The following is a 20,936-nucleotide window of genomic DNA, read 5'->3' on the forward strand; positions in this document are numbered from 1 at the left end:
TTAGCGACAAAAAAAATTTAGTCGCTGTATATTGATTTTTGACTACTAAAATCATTTCGTGGCCGAATAGAAATAAAGAAATATTTTTTATCTTTGGCGATCAAAAACTTACTTTCAGTGACAAAAATAAATTTTAAGTGCCAAAAAATAAAATATTTGGAGGGATTTTTTAAATTTTGGAGCATTTTATAAATTAATTGGCGATTAAATTTTAGTCGCTAATGGTGTAATATATAGATTTACTTGGTTTCCAAACAACAAACCAACACTTGTGTCTCTCTCTCTCCCTCTCCCTCTCCCTCTCCATTGCTCCTCTCCCCTCCCTCTCTCCCCGCCCTCCACCAGCCGCGCCTCCGCCGCTCCTCCTAGCGGTCGCGGGCAACCAGACCACCGATTCACCTAGATTTGCCCTATTTTCTCTCTCTAAAATCTCTCTATAGTCGTATATCTGTCTATCCATTAACGGCGAGACCGATGTATGTATATATATATGTGTGTGTGTGTGTGTGGATTTGTATGTGATTGTTAGGGTTTTGGAGATGTAGGGAAGGTTGAATGATGGGGGAGAAATTGCGGTGAAGAAGCTGTCGCAGAGCTTGAATCAGGGGAAGAATGAGTTCAAGAACGAGGCCAAGCTGTTGGCTCGCGTGTAGCACCGCAATGTTGTCAATTTGTTGGGGTATTGTGCGCACGGTGCGGAGAAACTGCTTGTGTATGAGTATGTAGCTAATGAGAGCTTGGACAAGCTTCTCTTCAGTAAGTTCTCTTCTACTTTGATCTTTTTTTGGATGCAACACTCAGTTCTTATTTATGTAGAGTTGAAATTGGGACACCAAAATTGAATTTATGGTTGTTATAGTACCAATTAGTGATGAGTTTATTGAATTTTAGCTGTCGTGGTTAGCTGCCAATTGAATAAACAGGTACTAGGTAGATGTATTGAAATTTAAGATATTGAATATGGTATATTTCATCTTTGTAAATGGAAGTTCTTGATTAAATTGTTGATGGTGTCATAGTAGCACTCAGTGTTGCACTTTGCTAGACCTAGGGTGGTCTCAACTGCCTCATTCATATTCTCTGCATCTTGAAAAGAATCAAATCTGTTGCTATGAGTATTTTCAAGAATCAAATCATCTTGAAGGAGTATGCTCACCAAGTGTATGTAAAAATGTCATAAAGAGGTTTTGAGGACTGGTTTCCACTTACTTTAGTCTAGATATTGGGTCATTTATATATAAAGCTTCTCAGGATTTATAATTTTCTTGTGTGCTGATCCAAGTGTTTCTTTCTAATCCTTATTGAGTTGTTGCTTGAATTAATTGTTGCGTGAGTTTTGAAATCTAACTTTACAATTCTAACTTTGGATGGTTCTTTGTGAATTGTAAACAATGCCATCTAGAAGTCTTTTTCTTTGACACCTTATCTCTGACCTATTTTCTTACCTTGTCTCTAAAATTCCTTCTATAAGTTTCTAAAATTCCATTGAACTTTTACTGTGTTTTAAACCTTTTGCTATATGAGTTTTTGTGTTTTAAACCTTTATCTGTGTATATGTTTGGTAAGGTAGGGAATGAAAGATGATTGATGACTGTAATTGGAAATGGGAAAAACAGATAAGAGGAAGTGTGACATGCTTTAAACTGTTGACTATTTAGGATTCTGTTAGTCAGATGCTTTGGAAGGTTTCCTTGTGCAATTATCTGAGGGATTTTGAAATGCAGAAATTTGGATTTCAGTTATGACTCATTGATAGATGTAGCAAAGTGTAAACTGCTTTCGTTTGTGAGGTTCATAAAGCATTTTGTAAAAGTAAAGAAAGAACAAAGGGTTGAGGTGTCTTGCATTGTTGGAACAAGTAAATTTGCACTTCTTTATATAGGATTTTGTGGATTCAAACACCAGTAGGTTACTTAATGGTTAATTAAGAGGTAAGTTACCCATTAAGTTGCAAGTAGCTCAGTAGTGGTAGACAAATAGCTCAACACTAGCAACTTAACCAGGAGATTGCCTTGGAGCTAAGTAATTGAATTACCAAAATGCCCAAAACGTATAAATATAACTTTTTATAAACTCTTCAAATCCATTAAGCTTCATGGTTGAACCAGTTTTTAAAGTGGACTAAATCTTCAAAAAAAAAAATTTCTTCTTCTTTGGCCCTCATGGTCTGCATCATACTATTAATAACCAATTTATTCAAAAGAAGATGCTTCAGAAAATGAGGTCTACTACTGTTTTTATAGCCGTGAATTGTCTAAACTTGTTAACTTCAGAAAACACATAAGCTAGGCTATGGTCTGGTTTCCTTTATCATACTTTTGTACCTCTATGATCATGGTTCCTTTGTTAGATGCATTGATGGTGACGATCTCATGACATTAAATTCCATCTCCATTGTTATCTTGATCCATTGTTTGCTTAGCTGGTGCTGTTTGGTTGTTTGCTTATCTTGAAATTCCATCTCCATTATTACTCCTTGAATGTAATAAGTGAGTGCCGAGCAAACTATGCCCTGCATATATACATTTTAAAACAAAGAGCTGTAGAATATTACCATTTTTGGCAAAAGCTGGTTCTCCCATGTCATGAGAACAAAAAGTTGTCAGGAGTTTGGTGTCCCAGCTTATAGACCAGACGCTAGCATTTTCCCTCTCCATTATAAGCGCCACTATGGCTCCCTGAGCTGTTCCTAATAGGCATATCCAAGCAGTGAGGGAGAGCTCAGCAGGATATGTCTTTAGCGTGATTGCTTAGAGAAACAGAAACAAATATAATTATGATCTCAGATAAAAATTTATTGTCCATATCAAAACAGCCCCCAAACCACCATGTTACTCACACGAACAGTTTTCCCATGACAAATAGGACTTGTGAGAACTAATGGAATGTAATTCGGACCCGTAAGTAGGGAGTTATAGCCGAAAACGCCCTACACTTAGTCGAAAAAGAGCGTTTCGGAGGTAAAAATTCAAAACAACCCCCAAACCACCGTGTGACTCACACGGACAGTTTTCCCATGACAAATAGGACTTGTGAGAACTGACGGAATGTAATTCGGACCCGTAAGTAGGGAGTTAGAGCCGAATACACCCAAACTTAGTCGAAAAAGAGCTTTTCGTTGGCGAAAATTCAAAACAGCCCCCAAACCACCCTGTGACTCACATGCATAGTTTCCCCATGACAAATAGGACTTCTGAGAACTGACGGAATGTAATTCGGACCCGTAAGTACGGAGTTAGAGCCGAAAACGCCCTAAACTTAGACAAAAAAGAGCGTTTCAGGGACGAAAATTCATAACAGCCCCGGAACCACTGTGTGAGTCATATGGATAGGTTCCCCATAACAAATAGGACTTGTGAGAACTGACGGAATGTAATTCGGACCCGTAAGTAGGGAGTTAAAGCCGAATACACCCTAAACTTAGTCGAAAAAGAGCGTTTCGGGGGCGAAAATTCATAGCAGCCCCCGAACCACCGTGTGACTCACACGGACAGTTTCCCCATGACAAATAGGACTTCCGAGAACTGACGGAATGTAATTCGCACTCGTAAGTACGGAGTTAGAGCCGAAAACGCCCTAAACTTAGACGAAAAAGAGCGTTTTGGGAGCGAAAATTCATAACAGCCCCCGAACCACTGTGTGAGTCACATGGATAGGTTCCCCATGACAAATAGGACTTGTGAGAACTGACGGAATGTAATTCGAACCCGTATGTAGGGAGTTAGAGTCGAATACGCCCTAGACATAATCGAAAAAGGGTGTTTCGGGGGCGACAATTCATAAGAGCCCCTGAACCGAGTCACGCGGACAGGTTCCCCATGACAAATAGGACTTGTGAGAACTAACGGAATGTAATTCGGACCCGTAAGTAGGGAGTTAGAGCCGAATACGCCCTAAACTTAGTCGAAAAAGGACGTTTCGAGACTGAAAATTCAAAACAGCCCCCGAACCGCCGTATGGCTGACACAGGCAGCTTCCCCATGCCAAATATGACTTATGACAACAGACGGAATGTTATTCGGACCCGTAAGTTGGGATTTAGAGTCGAATACGCCATAGACTTAGTCGAAAAAGGGCGTTTCGGGGCTGAAAACTCAAAACAGTCCTTTAACCGCCATGTGGCCGATATGAACAGCTTTCCCATGCCAAATATGACTTGTGACAACTGACGGAATGTTATTTGGACCCGTATGTTAGGATTTAGAGCCAAATATGCCCAAAACTTAGTCGAAAAAGGACATTTCGGAGGCAAAAATTCAAAACAGCTCCCGAACCGCCTTGTGGCTCACACGGACAGTTTTTCCATGAAAAATAAGACTTGTGAGAACTGACGGAATGTAATTCGGACCCGTAGGCTTGGGGTTTGACCCGAATACGCACAAAACTTAGTCGAAAAAGGGCGTTTCGGGGACGAAAATTCAAAACAGCCCCCGAACCGCTGCGTGGCTGACACGAGTAGCTTCCCTATGCCAAATATGACTTGTGACAACTGAAGGGATGTTATTCGGACCCGTAGGTTGGGATTTAGAGCTGAATACGCCCAAAACTTAGTCGAAAAAGGGCGTTTCGGGGCTGAAAATTCAAAATAGCCCTTGAACCGCCATGTGGCCGACACGAACAGCTTTCCTATGCCAAATATGACTTCTGACAACTGACGGAATGTTATTCGGACCCGTAGGTTGGGATTTAGAGCCGAATACGTCCAAAACTTAGTCAAAAAATGGTGTTTTAGGGGCAAAAATTCAAAACAGCCCCCGAATTGCCGTGTGGCTGACACGAGCAGCTTCCCCAGGCCAAATATGACGTGTGACAACTGACGGAATGTTATTCAGACCCGTAGGTTGGTAGTTAGAGCTGAATACGCCCAAAACTTAGTCGAAAAATGGCGTTTCAGGGCCGAAAATTCAAAACAGCCCCCAAACTGTCATGTGGCTCACACAGACAGTTTTTCCATGACAAATAGGACTTGTGAGAACTAACGAATTGTAATTCGGATCCGCAGGCTTGGAGTTTGACCCGAATACGCACAAAACTTAGTCGAACAAGGGCGTTTCGAGGGCGAAACTTCAAAATAGCCGCCGAACCTCCGTGTGACTCTCACGGGCAACTTCCCCATGACAAATAGGACTTGTGACAACTGACGAAATGTATTGGAGATGTATAGTAATGGGAAGTTTTGGGAAAAATATTCAGAAACCAATATTAACTCAGTTTACGCCTTGTTATATTATATTAATTTCTTGAACATACACAAGTGGGTTATATTATATTTAAGCTTTCATACAAGTATCAAACTGTGAATGGTGTTTCTGAGGCTATATGCTTCATGAGATATCAAGTATTCTTTCTTTGATGAATCATTTATAGGTGTCTCAACATACATTTCTACATATTTCCTTTTATGATTGAACTTTATTTTTGTTATTATTTTTTTCACATGTTTTAATATCCTGAATGAAATGGCATTGACAGACATTAATAAGTAGGGATGGTTTTATATCCAATCTAATGATTCAAGTGCTTTTTGCAAACAAATAATGAGGAAGTTGGTAAAAAGAATATTTTCTATTCACATTGGGCTGTGATATTGGTTTAGCCACAGAATTTGGATACATGTTGCATACAAATAAAAGATTGTTACATGAGCTTTATGTTAGTAATGAAAGATTTAGTAATGATTGTTCTGCATTTAACAATGTTCCTTATAACAAAAGACTTTAGAAAGACTATAGAAAGACTGATAATTGATTCATCATGGGAGGTTGCTTCTTTGATATGTTATTTGTCACTTGTTGCCAAATTCATTCATGAAATTAGGCATTTTTTGGTCCAATTCTTTTTTTTTTTTTTTTTTTTTTTTTTTTTTTTTTTTGTAGATGACTTTGTTGCGTGGACTTTCAGAGAAATATTTTGGTGTATGGAGAAGAAATTGTACTTTTGTATAGAAGTAATATAATACTATTGTCGTCCCCAACTTTTGTGCAGTTAACTATTACTGACACAGAAATTTTTTTGCAGCCAACAGATAATTACTGGCATGGTACATAGATCACCTTTTGTCGCTGTACATATATATGATTTTTTGTCGTGGTACAGATTACGATGTTAATTTGTACCATGTCAAATGGTCATTTCATATGGTAGTAAATGTAATTTTTGTATATGGTGGGCTTTGCTTTTTGTATGATTTTATATTTTGTATGAAATTATTATTTTAGTTTGGACAATAGTTGGTTTGTATGTACTTGGACAATTAAAGTTATTTATTTTTTGTATACGGATACAGATTGTGGAATGATTAATAGTTTAGGTATCATTTTATTTATATATGTATTACAGGTTGCATGGAATACAGACAGGTTATGGACACATTATAATATTTGCAATAAAACATAATATTATGTGTTTGCCGACTAAACATTTTGTAGCCAAAAAAAAAAAAAAAAAAGGTTCAAACATTTGGTGACTAAACATTTTGTAGCCAAAAGAAAATCAAACATTTGGCAACTAAATGTTTTATAGCCAAAAGAAAATCAAACATTTGGTGACTAAAAGTTGTGTAGCTAAAAGAAAATCAAATATTTGGCTACTAAAAGTTTTGTAGCCAAAAGAAAATCAAACATTTGGCAACTAAAATATTTTGTAGCTGAAAACAAAAGCTGATGAATAAAAACACTTTTGCCGACTAAAATTTTAGTAACAAAAAATGTGAGAGTTTAGGCGACTAAACTTTTAGCAGCCAAAACAAATACTATTTGCCGACTAAAATTTTAGTAGAAAAAAAAGTTTGACTTTAGGCGACTAAAATTTTAATAGCCAAAACAAATACTATTTGTCACCTAAAATTTTAGTAGCAAAAAAGTTTGACTTTAGGCAACTAAAATTTTAGTAGCCAAAATATTAGCATTTACTTTAGGCGACTAATAAATTTAGTAACTAAAACTTTTTCCGCGATTAAATCTTTGGTCGTTAACAATAATTGAGGCTTTTGGCGACAAAAAAATTGGTCAGCGAAAATGTATTATTTAATTAATTTTTTAACCTTTTGGCGACTAAACACTTGTAGTCGGCAAAAGAATACATTTGGCAACTAAAATAAGCTTAGTTGCCAAGTAGCTTTCCCGATTACTCTTCGGCTACTAATTTTACGACCAAAAAATTTGGTCGGTAAAGCCCATCGGCGACTAAATATTGACTTTTGGCGATTAAAAATTTAGGTGCCAAAAATGAAAATTCTTGAAGTGAGTATAATTTATTAAACGTGTAGAGGGTATCTGTATTAAGTCAAAACCTCAAGAGATATTAGTGTAATTTATCCTTAAAATTTAAAGTAAATATTCATTCACAGAGTGGCCCCACAATAAAAAAAAAATCAAATCAAATCAAAATCATAAATCTAAAGTTTTGAATAACTTCTTTCTCTCTTCTTGTTGTTGTTGTTATTATTATTATTATTATTATTATTTTGGTGCTGAGACTTTTTGCTGACCAAAAGGACTATATAAAAAATAAAAATAAAAATCTATTCTTTAAAATTAACTAGAATTTAGATGCAAGGGTAAAGATTCATTCCGGGAGTGGTTCCATATATTAATAGAAGTTGAGCAATCTTAATTGGCACTCTCTAGTTTATATCATATATTTTTTTTATATATAATTTGTAAATTAAAGTACACTGTTAAACGAAAAAATAAAATTTTATACATATATAATCTCATTATATGCCTGACATTTTCGTCCATTTTAGATTCAAAGTATAATTTGCCCCATTATATTTTATTCCATCTAGGAGCCTGACTTTTCAACCTTTTTTAATATAATTTTTTGAAAATTGATTTTTTTTTTTTCATATTTTTTTTTATGAATTTTTTTTAATAATTTAAGCAATTTTTTTATTTTCTAGATAGACCTAACCTAGATGTAACTAAAAGGTAAAATATTTATAAAAAAAAATATTTTAAAAAATTAGTAAATACACAAGAATACAAAAATGTACTAAATTTTCATATCTTTTGGTATTTAATAAATTTTTAAAAGATTTTTTTTACAAATATTATACTTTTTAATTGTATTTATATTAAGTGTATTTAAAACGATAAATTACAAATACATCCCTTGAGATTTGCTTAAAATACAGATTGCCCCTTGTAATTTGAAATATTACAAATGCCTCCTTATTAGAATTTTTTATTTAACAGAATTAACTAAAAAAATGAAATTCATAATTGCTCTCCTATACAAAATAAAATTACCTAAATTATTAATTGAAACATATTTTTAACATTACTAAAAATTGTTAATTGACTTGATGATTTATTAATAAGGACATTTTGTTATAAAATTAGAAACCTTAGGGGTGGAATCTAATTTTCAAAATCACAGGGGCGATTCGTATCCGAATCAAATCTTGGGGGTGTATTTGTCATTTATACTATTTAAAATGTAAAAAATTTGCATAAAATATTTTTAAAATTTTACAAAAAAATAAAAAAATTAAATTTTATAAAATTGAATTCAAAAAATTTAAACAGTTGATTTGAACCGAATGTTGATAAGAGATAAACTGAAATTTGACCACGGCAGTTCCCATAAGTTCTGCTTGAGGACTTCAAAAGCTTTATGCTAAGACTCATCATTCATTTTCAATTGGAGTTCCACCAATTTTCTTGCATCCAAAACAGTACCTTCCGACGGCGCCAAAAAAAAAAAACTTGCATGACATGAACAAGAAAACTTACTATAATTGTCATCATGACTTCAAATTTTTTTCGTTCTATAAGACCTCTCTGAACAACGACAAAATAACCAAATCAACCACAAAAAAATATACAAAAGATAATTTTTTGGTTTATTCTTATCTTAATCTCAATAACAAACAAAAAAAATTAAAATAAAATTAAAAATCAACGCAACACAACCAAAAACAAGACAATAAATTGAAAAGATAGTAGAGACAATTGTAAACTTGGTTCAGCGCAATTAACCTAATGCTAATGTCTTGGAGAGAGAAGAACTTGGTTGACCAACTTGTCTAGATTCAAGAAAGATGAACCAGATGAACTCTCAGTGGCCTCTAGAGCCAATCTCTTCCACTCCATAGCCTTTTTCTTCATCTCCTTCCCTTTCTCTCCAACCATCAACTCTCTCACAAGGCTCTCAACTTCATCTTTCTTAACATCATTATCTATCTCCATCCCTATGCCCCATTGGGTGCAACAGTGCCAACAATTTGTTTGTTGCTCCGCGAAAAATGGCCAACAGACCATTGGAACTCCGCTCGAAATGCTTTCAAGTGTAGAGTTCCACCCAGAGTGAGTTAAAAACCCTCCAATAGACGGGTGTTCAAGAACTTGCTCTTGGGGGCACCAACTTGCCAATAAACCTCTTTCTTTTGTTGCTTCCATGAATTCTGGTGGAAGAACAGCCAAGTCGCCAGTGACAAGATCAGGTCTTATTACCCACAAAAAGGTCTGGTTGCTATTAGCAAGTCCCCAAGCAAACTCAACCATTTGGTTTGGTGTCATGACAGTGATGCTTCCAAAGTTCACATAAACAACAGAGTTGGGTCCTTTTGTATCGAGCCATTCGAGGCACTCGGGTTCTTCTTTCCACAGATTTGATCCTATGAACTTTAGACTATCATCGTTGATTTGATTCATTAATAAGTGTAAAGGTCCAATGGTGTAGACTGGGGGGAACATAGATGAAAGAGCCTCCAAAACGTTATGTTCCAATTTCTCAAATGTATTGAAAATAATGGCAGAGCCTCTGCGAGCTCTCTCAGTTTCCCCACACACAAAATCAATCATAAAATCGCTTAGGTCTGTGGTTCGAAGAAAACTTGGTAAATCCTTCAAACGTATATCTTTCATACCAGGTATCCAATCGATAACCGTATCCAAATACCCATTGGTTATGCAACTCTTATCTGCACATCACCCCAAAAAAATAATATCAGCACCAAACTTACGATATTGTATTGAAAAAAAATTTATCAAATTTTTTATCAAATATCTTATATAAATAAAACTTATATTATATAAAACTCATATAAATTTTACACTCATATAAAATATTTAAAAAATAATAATAATAAACTTTTAAAATCCCGAACATTATTCAATTAGTAAAGGTAAATATAGATAGTATAGGAGTAAATGTCCACACTTGCCACACTTTTCTAGGAGTACAGATGCAGACTCATAATATCTTTTTTAAATTTATTTCTCTACTCTCTCAATTTTGTTTTTATTTTTATTTTTTTTTGTGTGTGTAATCATGTAAATTCTCAAATTTTTTATTGACTTTGAGATCAAACTACTGACCCATCATGTGATAGAGAAATTAATCTACTTTAGATGAGAGAAGACGTGTTGTCAATCTAATTAAAATAAAATAAAAAATAATTAGATGTAAATACAACTTTATATAAAAAAATTTACACACGTATAAAAATTACAAAAATATTTAAAACTTTAAAACAAGAACACTAAAGGAAGTCTAATAAGTGAAACTTACCCATAGATTTAATGTTTTGATCTTTTTATTTATATACCTAATCACGTCATTACTGTTTTGGTTAGAGCTATGTGTCATCATCGCAAAAAATTTATATATGAATTTTTTTAATTAATAAAAAAAAGGTGTTGATCTAGCATGCTTGAATGTATGTACATGTATATTTGTGCATGTAATGTATACATTTAATTATATTAATATCCATATTAATTGAATTAATAATACCTTCAAGTGGAATATAACTCTTATCGATAAGATTACGATACTGTTCATAACCCATGAACCCACAAGCACTAGTTGTCCAGAAAAGAACTTCAGGAATGCCCAATTCTTCAGCAGCATCCACAGTGAAGCTCATAACCCCATCGGAGACTATGCAAGTCACCGGCGGGACGTTCGACGAAGCGGTGTCGTTTAGCTTCGAAAGAAGGTCTTTAAAAGGAGCTAAGCAGTGTTTTCTGGTGGACTCGCACAGTGATGGGATGTGTTGGGTTGCATCGGCATCGCACTCGGGGAGCCCATCGGGTATGGTTTCGAACCTGAAGGAAGAGAGCCCGTTGAGAGAGTCGGGGCCCCGAGATTTGAGGAGGCGTTTGTGGTTGAACTCAGTGTTGACAAAGGTGATGTGAAAGCCTCTCTGGTGGAGGAGTTTGGAGAGTTTGAGCATGGGGTTGATGTGGCCTTGAGCTGGGTATGGTATACAAACTGCATGAGGTTTTTCTAACTTGCCCATCGAACCCATTCTCTCTCCTCCTCCTCTCCTCTCAATTGGGATATTATAAATTGCTTATTATGAATCACACATTATGGTTCTGTTTTGTTTTATAGCCCCATAAACAGCAACTGGGTTACATGTCTACGCACGTGGTGCGGAGTGGGCAGTCGCACATTAAAAAAAATATATATATATATTTTTATTTATGATCAAAAATTATATTAAATTTTTAAGTTTAGTGATGTGATAATTAGTTAGAATATCAAAGATAATATTTTTTTATCATTGTTGTTTATTTTCTTAATAAAAAATTGAACAAGTTATAATTATCGAATTGATTTAATTTTTGTTGTAAACGAAATACCCGAAATGCATGACAAAATGAGCGGTTCAGGTCATCGAAATGGAACCTATAGGGGGCCTCACGAACCCAAATAACGCCTTTCAGTTCAAAATCTAGACTTGAGGGGATCATTTTCCTAAAAATTATATTTAATTTTTAAGTTTAGTGATGTGACAATCAATTATAATTTTGAAAAAATTATTTATAAGTCCTATTAGGGAGACTTATGCTACATATGGTCCTACAAAAAAACTTATGTTCCCATAAGTCCTGTGTAAAGTTTGTTGACACGTTTTACACCTACGTAAATGTAACGTAACGTGACACCTACGTAAACGTAACGTAACACGTTACGTTTCGCAAGCTTGCTACGTTTTTTATTTTTTTAATTGAATGTAAAAATGTTACTTTCTATGGTATCATTCAATTTCCTATATTGCAAATTGAATGTTATCACATTTCGCAAACTTATTAGGTTTTTGATTTTTTTTAATTGAATGTGAAAATGTTACTTTCTATTGTAACATTTAATTTTTAATATAGCAAATTGAATGTTACCATAGATTAAATTTGCGAAACGTAACGTGACACTTACATAAACGTAACGTGATGTGACACCTACATAAATGTAACGTAACGTGACACCTACATAAACGTAACGTAACGTAACGTGTCACATTATGTTTCGCAAACTTAATACCATTTATGTACAACTCATAGGATCTTGTGGAATACATTCCTATCTGAATAGGACTTGAAACTCTATAAAAAATTATACAGGACTTAACATAGCATAAATGTCCGAAAAAAGACTTATAAATAAGGCTCCCTAGAATTTTAAAGGTAACACTCTTTTATATATATGTACTAATTATTAGCCAATTATATTACTTACATATTATTATATCTAAAAAATTAATTTAAACAATAAAAGTTTGTATATTGTTCTCTTTATTTAAAAAAATCTTTGCCGACTATTAGACCGAAAACGACATATGTGCTAACGGGGTATTCATTAAAAAAAAAAAAATGTACAGGTGCAATCATGATAATTGGTTAATAATTATAAAATAAATAAGAAAAAAATTTTACTTACATATTTTAATGTAGTGTCGTATTCTGAAAAGCATGTTTAATTTTTTAATCAAAATATTAATACTCAGGTCTCCTCTGGGGACTTTTTTTTAACTAAAAAATTAAAAAATTATTATAAATTATTATGTCACTCTATTAAATATTTTTATGTGGAAATAAAAAATAAATAAATAAATAAAAACCTTTACAAAAATGATATAATAGTCTACTTTTTGAACTCATTTTCTAAACTAAATGATATTTAAGTGATATAATTGATTGATGATTAGAAAATATATAAAAGAGAGTGTCACATTTAATACCGTAATTGATTCTCACATTACTTGCTCTAAAAATTAGATCTAATTTTTTGAGGTGGTGCTACCCATATTAATTAGTACACTAATTAGTGTACCAACATATGTTATAATATTATCATTTTAAAACTATGATATTTACCCATTATATAAATTATAAAAATTTAAAATTTTTAAAATTATGTTATATCATCTGTTAATATACAATTAACGAATGATACATTAGAGTTTTAAAAATTTTACAATTTTGTAATTATAATAAGTGAAGTTATAATTTCAAAATGATAATATTATAATAAATATTAATACATTAATTAATATATTAATTAATAGATGTAATATAACCGAAACTTTATTCACACACGTTAGTCGGCGTCGTCGACATATCCGAAATTCTGACCGAGACCTGGTTCACATTCTGTGTATGTAGACTCACACTGGTCAAATCAAATGATTCTTTAATCTTATTATGTTAAAATTGTCAATGTGTGGAAAAGACGTTATCAAACATGTCACGCAAACACAGTTATGCAGCTAATGAAACAACGGTCAACTTGCAGCACCGCCGTGTATATTATAATAAAAATGAAAATAATATATAAATTTATTTTTTTAGACGTGCTTTACAAACTTAGTAATTATATTATTAAATTTAAAAAATAAGTTTAATTTTTAAACTTTAATAACAATGTTGTATTATGAGTTTAAAAAAAATATCTAAAGTGTTTTTAAGAATTATTCTTCCACCATCCAAAAAAATAATAATCCCTTTTAAAGAATCTTAACTTTTTAAGGTAACAATCACTTTACTTGGTTAGAGTTTTCTAAAAATATTTTTCAAAAAAAATTATTTTCTTATTTTCCGAAATGTGATTAGTTGTTGGAAAAATTAGTCTAGGTCCCTCCCCCACTTTTCGTAATGGAAAAGATCCACAAAATTATTTTTTGATGTCTAAGGTCCCTAAACATATATCAGAGAAATTTGACTCTTTGCCCACGATTCCTCTCTCTCTCTCTCTCTCTCTCTCTCTCTCCCCTACAACCAAATGAACAAAAACTTCGTCTACCCTACCCCCAAATCCCATCCCTTCGCCAACGTCCTCCTCCCAAAACCTTATGCTAATCAATCTATTTCGCAACAATCTCGAGGGTTCAATCCCTTCGTTCATCGGAGATCTCCCGAATCTCGAGGTCTTGCAGATTTGGGAGAACAATTTCACGTTGGAGCTGCCGGCGAACCTTGGCCGTAATGGAAAGCTGTTGAGGCCGTCAAGGCTGCTATAGAAGCTGCTAAATGAACAGCACGTTCTAAGGATGAGGCCTATATGCGAAGATGTGAAGCACTGCAGAGATCTTTAAAAGTATTGGATGCCACTTCGAAGATGTGGAGATAGAGAGCAGAGATGGAAAAATCACTCTTGTTGAAGGAGAGACCACTTGGTGACGTGGATGAAGATACAATATATGTTGTTAATGGTGGACGGATTGCCTAGAGAAAATTCAAATTTCTCTAGGTTTATTTTGGCCGATTTCTTTCGAGGCAAGCTATTGATGTAAGTTTGATTTCAATTTCAATTTTGATTATGAATTTTAAAGTTTTTTGGTTGATTGTTGGTTATTATAATTAAAAGCAGAGTGACAAGTGGTGGGCGATGATTGTTATCAGTGGCGTGCTTGTCTTTGGCAACAAAGATGGAGGAATACAGAGTACCATCACCCTCAGAGTTTCAACTGGAATGCAACTTTGAGAGCAAAGTTATTTAGAGAATTAAGCTTTTGGTATTGAATACATTAGAGTGGAGAATGAGTTCAATCACTCCTTTTGCTTTCATTCATTACTTCATTAGAACCCTTGGAAACCATTACTCTCCACCAAGGAATCTGGTTTCTAGAACTGTACACCTCATTTTGGTTATAATGAGAGGTAAATTTTAGACAGAATTGCAAATCAATTGAAAGCCAAAAAACAATTTTTTTTTTAAAAAAAAATAGTAAGAATAAATCTATATGCACAAATTGTGATCTCTTGAACATGCTCCACAGTAGTCAATTTTCTCTGGCTTGGAAAGTCTAGAATTTATTAATTTTCTCTGGTTTGAAAATTGGTTAAACTGAACCCAGAGAAATTTGAATTTTCTCTGGGTTGAATCCAGAGAAATTCTTTGGAAGTCCAGAATTTCTCTGGACCAATTTTCTCTGAATCAACTTGAGGGATCTTAGACATTATGAAAATATTGAGGATCCTTTATGCTGTAAAATCTTAATATCAGGGACCTTCAAAAAAATTTCCCATAATTGTTCTGAAAATAAAGTGATAATTTATTTTATTTTAATCGTTCACTTTAAATTTAATCGTTCACTTTAATCACATTATTTTCTGAAATCGTTCACTTTAAACACTTTTCACTTTAATCTTTTTCACTTTAATCGTTCACTTTATTTTCAGAAAATATATGTAAAATTATCATAAATGTGATTTATTGTTCACTTTATTTTCCAGTTCATTATCAGATTGGACAAACTAATCCAGCCTCATTTCAATAATACAAATTATTCAATATGTGCAGCTCGTCGATTATACCAACCCTACAAAAAATTACCTTGATCGAATATCGTTAGCTACTTGATCATATCACATTTCTATTAATGAAACATATAATTTTTAAAATAAATTATGACAGAAATGTGATCTGATCAAATGACTATAGATATCTGATCAATATGATTTTTTACAGGAATTATATACTCGATGAGTTTTACATATTGGTGGTGTTTGGCAACTCGTGGGTGAGGCTATTTTATTGGCTACCTTTCTATTTTATTGTTTTTGGTATGGGCACTTTGGTCATTTTACATAACACCATCATTTCAAACACATTTTTCAATACAACAACTCAAATAAAAATTCATCCCATATTTCCAAACATAAAAAACTAAAATATCCTACTAAAATAGTCAAATAGCTAAAAAGCCTAAAAAATAACCACTTCCCAAACACCCACATTAAACGATTTGAATCATTAAAATAGGTTCGAATCAAAGCCTAATATGACCCAACAAGACTTGGAATGGTAACGAATTGGGTTGAGGGCTAGGGATTACACTCCCCGTCCCTGATCTCCTAAGGTAAAAAAATTTCTATCCTCGCCCCCAATCCCCGGCAAGGAACCCATCACCCCCCTCCCCACCCCCACCCCCACCCGCTAACAAAGATGGGGTTTCCCTGACCCCGAAAAATTCCCAACCCCCCCCTTTTTTTTTTGAATTTTGTTCAACACAAGAATAACAAATAAATTTAATCTGTTTTCAATGTGTTTCATCATCATCATCATCAATAACAATCATCAACAACTTAAAAAAACAAAAAAAAATCTGAAATTGTTATGCACACATATATATATGTGCAAATCTGTGGTAGATCTGTTCATTAGCAACAACTAAAGATTTGTTCACTATACACAAACACAGATATATATATATATATATATGAAAATCCTAAGTGATTCGTGACTAGATCAAGATTAAGATATTCCAAATCCCAAATTTCCAAAACACTCAATCTAAATCAACCAGTACGTACAAGAGTGATTTAGATTGTTCGTTTTTCGGAATAAACAATAAATCGACACAAACGATTTTTACGTGGAAAAATCACAATTGAAGAACCTTCAATTGTAATCAAAAATCACGGGCGAACCGCCACTAATCAATCCACTACTGAAGAAAGAAAGATTACAAAGATAGCATACAAATTACCCAACTTAGTTAATTTATCTTCGAATCTTCTGTAACTCTTTCACCACGCCTTCGTCTCGGAATTGATTATCCTGAAGTTGAATCCACAATTTCATTTGTCGAATGAACGACTACGCACAGAATCAACCTCCTTTGAAACTCTACATTTGAATCTTCGAAATCCACCAAAGAGAACTCTCTTGAATATAAAGTCACAAACTCCTTGATGTATGAATCTCAACTCATAAGTTTAGAACTCTCACAGGAACATCAAGGAAAACTCACAAAAACCTCAGAAGAAAACTTCAAACAAAACCCTAGGACTCTTGAATAAGATCTAGGAAAAGTAATCCCTAAAAACAACCTAAATAGGTATAAATAGGCAACCTGAGTCCGCGATCTCCGCTTGAGTGCCCAACAGCCCGCTCAAGCGGCTTCAGCAAAATCTGCGTGTAACAAAACAGAGTTCCGCTCGAGCACTTGATAACCGCTCGAGCATGAAATCATACCTTCCAGTATTTTTACAGACTTGACAAAATACTGAGAGACCCCAATATCCGCTCGAGCGCCAATGGTCCCGCTCGAGCGAGAAAGACAAAAACATAGAGAAAGTTACAACTTGTTCAACACAAAGTTTTGTGTCCGGATTTGACAATAAAGGGACCTAACAATCTCTCCCTTTGTCAATTCCCGGACAAAACCTTTCTAAACAATGGTCCTTAAACACACGCACTAGACAAGACTAGAAACAAAGAAAAAAAAAACTCAAAGCAACTCTATAATCAAACAATCTTGCCATGTATCAATCCATCCATCCAATCTTCATCCAACATTTACCTGTGAAAAGGCTAGCAACATACCAGAAAAAATAAAACTTGTGGAACTGTATAAGAATATATCAAAACATACATAGAAAGATAACCATGATAAGTATCCACCAACTATAATATTCAAACTATCCGAATATCAACAAAGTATCCAACATATCCAAACATGAACAAAATATCCAAATATCAAAATATGTACCACAAATGTCCAAAAATTACCATGTATCACCAAGAAACAAAATACCATGTATCACCATACTCTCCCCCTTTTTGGCCGGGAAACAAAGAAGAAAACACAAAGATCATGCATCAGGGGGAGGTAGAGGCTGCTGAATCTGAAGTAAGGAAGTGATGTGCGCCAGCTGTGTGGTAGTCTGAAATGCAGTCTGCTCCAACTGACCAAGGCGGCCATCAAAAGCATCAAAGCGTGCATCCAGAAAGTCCAACCGCCGGGTCATAGCCTCCTCGAAATGTTATAGCTAATCATGAAGAGCTCGAGGTGGAACAGCATCCTCCTCACCTCCTACTGCGGCAGCATCAAACTTCGCCTCCTCAGCTAGTCCAGCAGTGGTACCTGCAGAAGTGCCGGCCCGAGAAGACTCCCCCTTAACATGAGCACGACTTTGGGACACGGTCTTTTTAGTGAACGGTCGGGAGGGGAAGGCAAACTCATCATCCTCTAAGACACGGACCTCAAGCTTGGACAAAAGACGGTTGATCATGCAACCATAAGGAAGTCCTAACTGTTTATTTCCAAAAACACCTATCATCTTCTTAACAATCAAGGTGGCTAGATCAATAGACATGTGACGGGCGATACAGAACAAAACAAATCCTTGTTCTTGATTGATTTCGGATGAGTGAGTGGTCACAAGAATGTTGGCACAAACAATAAGGTTAAGCAGTCTAAACTCCGGAAGAAGTTCAAACTGTTTAATCAATGCACCCGTAGGCCAAGGACGGGAAGTACCACATAACATCTCAGTCACATTATTGAAATCACAGGTAGGACGGCCTAGAACTGGAAAAGGGTAATGTTTAGGGAACACTTGGTCAATCTTAAGAAGCCTGCGAATGAGATCAGGTGTGACAGCAATGGATTTTGACCAAACCCAAGTAGTGAATAAAAGCTCAATGTCACTAATTTTCCCAATATTGCAATAAAATTCTCGAACCCAGTCAAGATTTTGACGCCTAGAAAAAGACAACACCAAATCACCACCTAGGGGATCAAACAACGGACGGATATGAATGGACTCGAAAGTGTTAGGCTGGACATTCCGTTCTAGATGAACAGTTCGAGCTTCAAAAGATTTATGGAACAATTTGTCCTGTTTGGCTGTCTGAAACCTAGCAGTATTAAAAGCAAGACGAGACACTGTGGCCTTTCGACCCTTAGGGGCAGACATGATGATGTGAGATATAACTAAAATCCAAAAACCAAACAAACCCAAAAAACAAAACAGGCACAACACAGAACATTAGTAACATTAGTAACAATGAGATTGAGAATAATGAAAACAAGTATGACACTTACAGTATGACGCAACTCATATACAAAATGACTAATGTAGGGCATAATAGCAATGTCAAACACCAAGGAGGAGAACAAATAACATTAGCGATCACTAATGAGAAACCAAACCCTTGCAAAACAAAACCAAAGAGATACCATAGCAATACTTGTAGATACCCACAGTTTAGCACATTCGAACCCAAACCCAACAAAAGCATGAAAAAAACATAAACCCTAGATCTAATAATACAACAAAGCATATAAAAAAATATAAAAGCCACCAAGAAAAAACCATTACGACGCAGTGAATGTGTGTGAGAGAAGGGAAAGAACAACAAGACATAGAATACCCAACAAAAAACGAAATACAACCCCCATATGTGCCGAAATTACAAAAAGAAACCGAGGAGAATGGAGGGAAACACTTACCAAAGATGAAATCGGCAAGGAAGAGGAAGAAAGAAGATGGAATCGAGCACACAAAGACCACAATCCAAGCCCTAGGTCTGAGAAACTGAAGAAGAGGGGAAAAAATGACCTGAAGAGGCGAAGGAGGGAGTTTTATACAAAATAGGTCCGCTCGAGCGTAAAGTTTAATGCTAGAGCGTGAGGCAAGGCAAGCTGACACCCGCTCGAGCTCGAAGAAGGACGGTCGAGCTCAAAAATACCTTTCTCAGAACTGTAAAGCAAAGAGCAAACTATTGCAAGGCTCAAAATCACGCTCGAGCGTGGGAGTATCCGCTCGAGCGGGGGAAAAAAAACAATTTTTTTTTAAAAAAAAAATAAAAAGAAAAACTAAACTCAAAATCAAGAGGTGAGACCTGAAACAAAAGTAGATGATCACATTTAGACAAAATGACTACTAAGATGAAATAATCCGCAATTCATGACTTCGGTAAACTTGCAATTTTAAAAAAACAATGACACTGGACATCATGAGCAAAGCAGATAAAATATAATCAGTGATCATAAGCTACATGAGAATGTACAACTCAAAATCCAACATGAGAGCTCACAAAATAAAGTGTGTGTGTGCAATCCATGAGAGTCCACTGAGCTAGAGTTAATTCTCGTAGTGATCGGATGGCTGGACCTCCGACAAGAGTAACTTAACAACACAGAGAAAAGTCAAACCACTAGGAATCACGGGGTATTTATTGAGTAAATGCGAAGGCTCCCCCTCAATCAATGAGTCCCCTTTCTTTCTTTTTTTTTTTTTACTTTTTCTTTCTTGTCGGCACTCATTGGTGGCATTCACTCTCAAAAGTATGGAAACCAAACCAGAGAAGAATGAAATCATAAAGGATGGCCTGGTTGGTGCCTCTGAGTTAGCATTTTCCTAATGCCCAGACTTTAAGGAACTGGGGGAGAAACCGTGGAAGTGAAAACAAATGGTAGATGGTTAAGAGACTCAACATCACCCATGATATACTAGTATCAGTCAATTCCACTGTAAATGTACAAGAATCACTGTTAGTGGTCCATAGAGAACTTTGATCACTTGTGCGGAAACCCCTGCAACAATTTATCTCAAGGATGTGTACAGAATGAGATCATGAGGTTAATGAGCATGGGCATTCAAAATGAGCTATGAACAGTGAACAATGAGATCTTGTAAGCAGCATGAGTAGTGTACATAAAAAAATTAGATGCAAGAAAAACAGATATCAATGACAATGAGATTATAGCATCCAAGCACATATAAGGAAAAACACTTACACCTACTCAAGGAACAAGTAACACTCTAGTGATTGAGCATGAAACCCAAGGTCTTTCTAAGGAACTCAAACCGAAGAAGATCAAGGGGTTTTGTAAAAATATCAGCTTTTTGATGCTCAGTGGGAACATGCTCAAGAACAACAAGGCCCTCTTCCACTAACTCTCGAATAAA

The 20,936-nt window shown here is 35.0% G+C and overlaps 1 protein-coding gene and 1 long non-coding RNA gene across 2 annotated transcripts; one reads left to right on the forward strand and one right to left on the reverse strand.

The window, feature by feature from the left end:
- Positions 1 to 259: 259 nt before the first annotated feature.
- Positions 260 to 6,277, forward strand: LOC145822971 (uncharacterized). Its single transcript, XR_014364908.1, has 3 exons — positions 260 to 476; positions 546 to 756; positions 6,019 to 6,277. It is a non-coding gene; the product is annotated as an uncharacterized LOC145822971 (long non-coding RNA).
- Positions 6,278 to 8,827: 2,550 nt separating this feature from the next.
- Positions 8,828 to 11,391, reverse strand: LOC114268697 (7-deoxyloganetin glucosyltransferase-like). The gene is made up of 2 exons (XM_082921622.1): positions 10,744 to 11,391; positions 8,828 to 9,928 (listed from the first exon to the last, which is right to left on the reverse strand). Exons 1-2 carry the CDS (start codon positions 11,258 to 11,260, stop codon positions 8,991 to 8,993), a joined length of 1,455 nt encoding a protein of 484 aa, XP_082777748.1. The 5' UTR covers positions 11,261 to 11,391; the 3' UTR covers positions 8,828 to 8,990.
- Between the last annotated feature and the right edge of the window lie 9,545 nt (positions 11,392 to 20,936).

This window comes from Camellia sinensis, chromosome 3 (assembly GCF_055761805.1).
Source record: "Camellia sinensis isolate YWXY chromosome 3, ASM5576180v1, whole genome shotgun sequence".
NCBI lineage: Eukaryota > Viridiplantae > Streptophyta > Magnoliopsida > Ericales > Theaceae > Camellia > Camellia sinensis.

Coding starts and splice junctions, on each gene's coding strand:
- LOC114268697 (XM_082921622.1), bottom strand. CDS start 11,260: ATGGGTTCGATGGGCAAGTTAGAAAAACCTCATGCAGTTTGTATACCA. Junction 9,929..10,743: donor GAGTTATATTCCACTTGAAG/GTATTATTAATT, acceptor GGTGATGTGCAG/ATAAGAGTTGCATAACCAAT.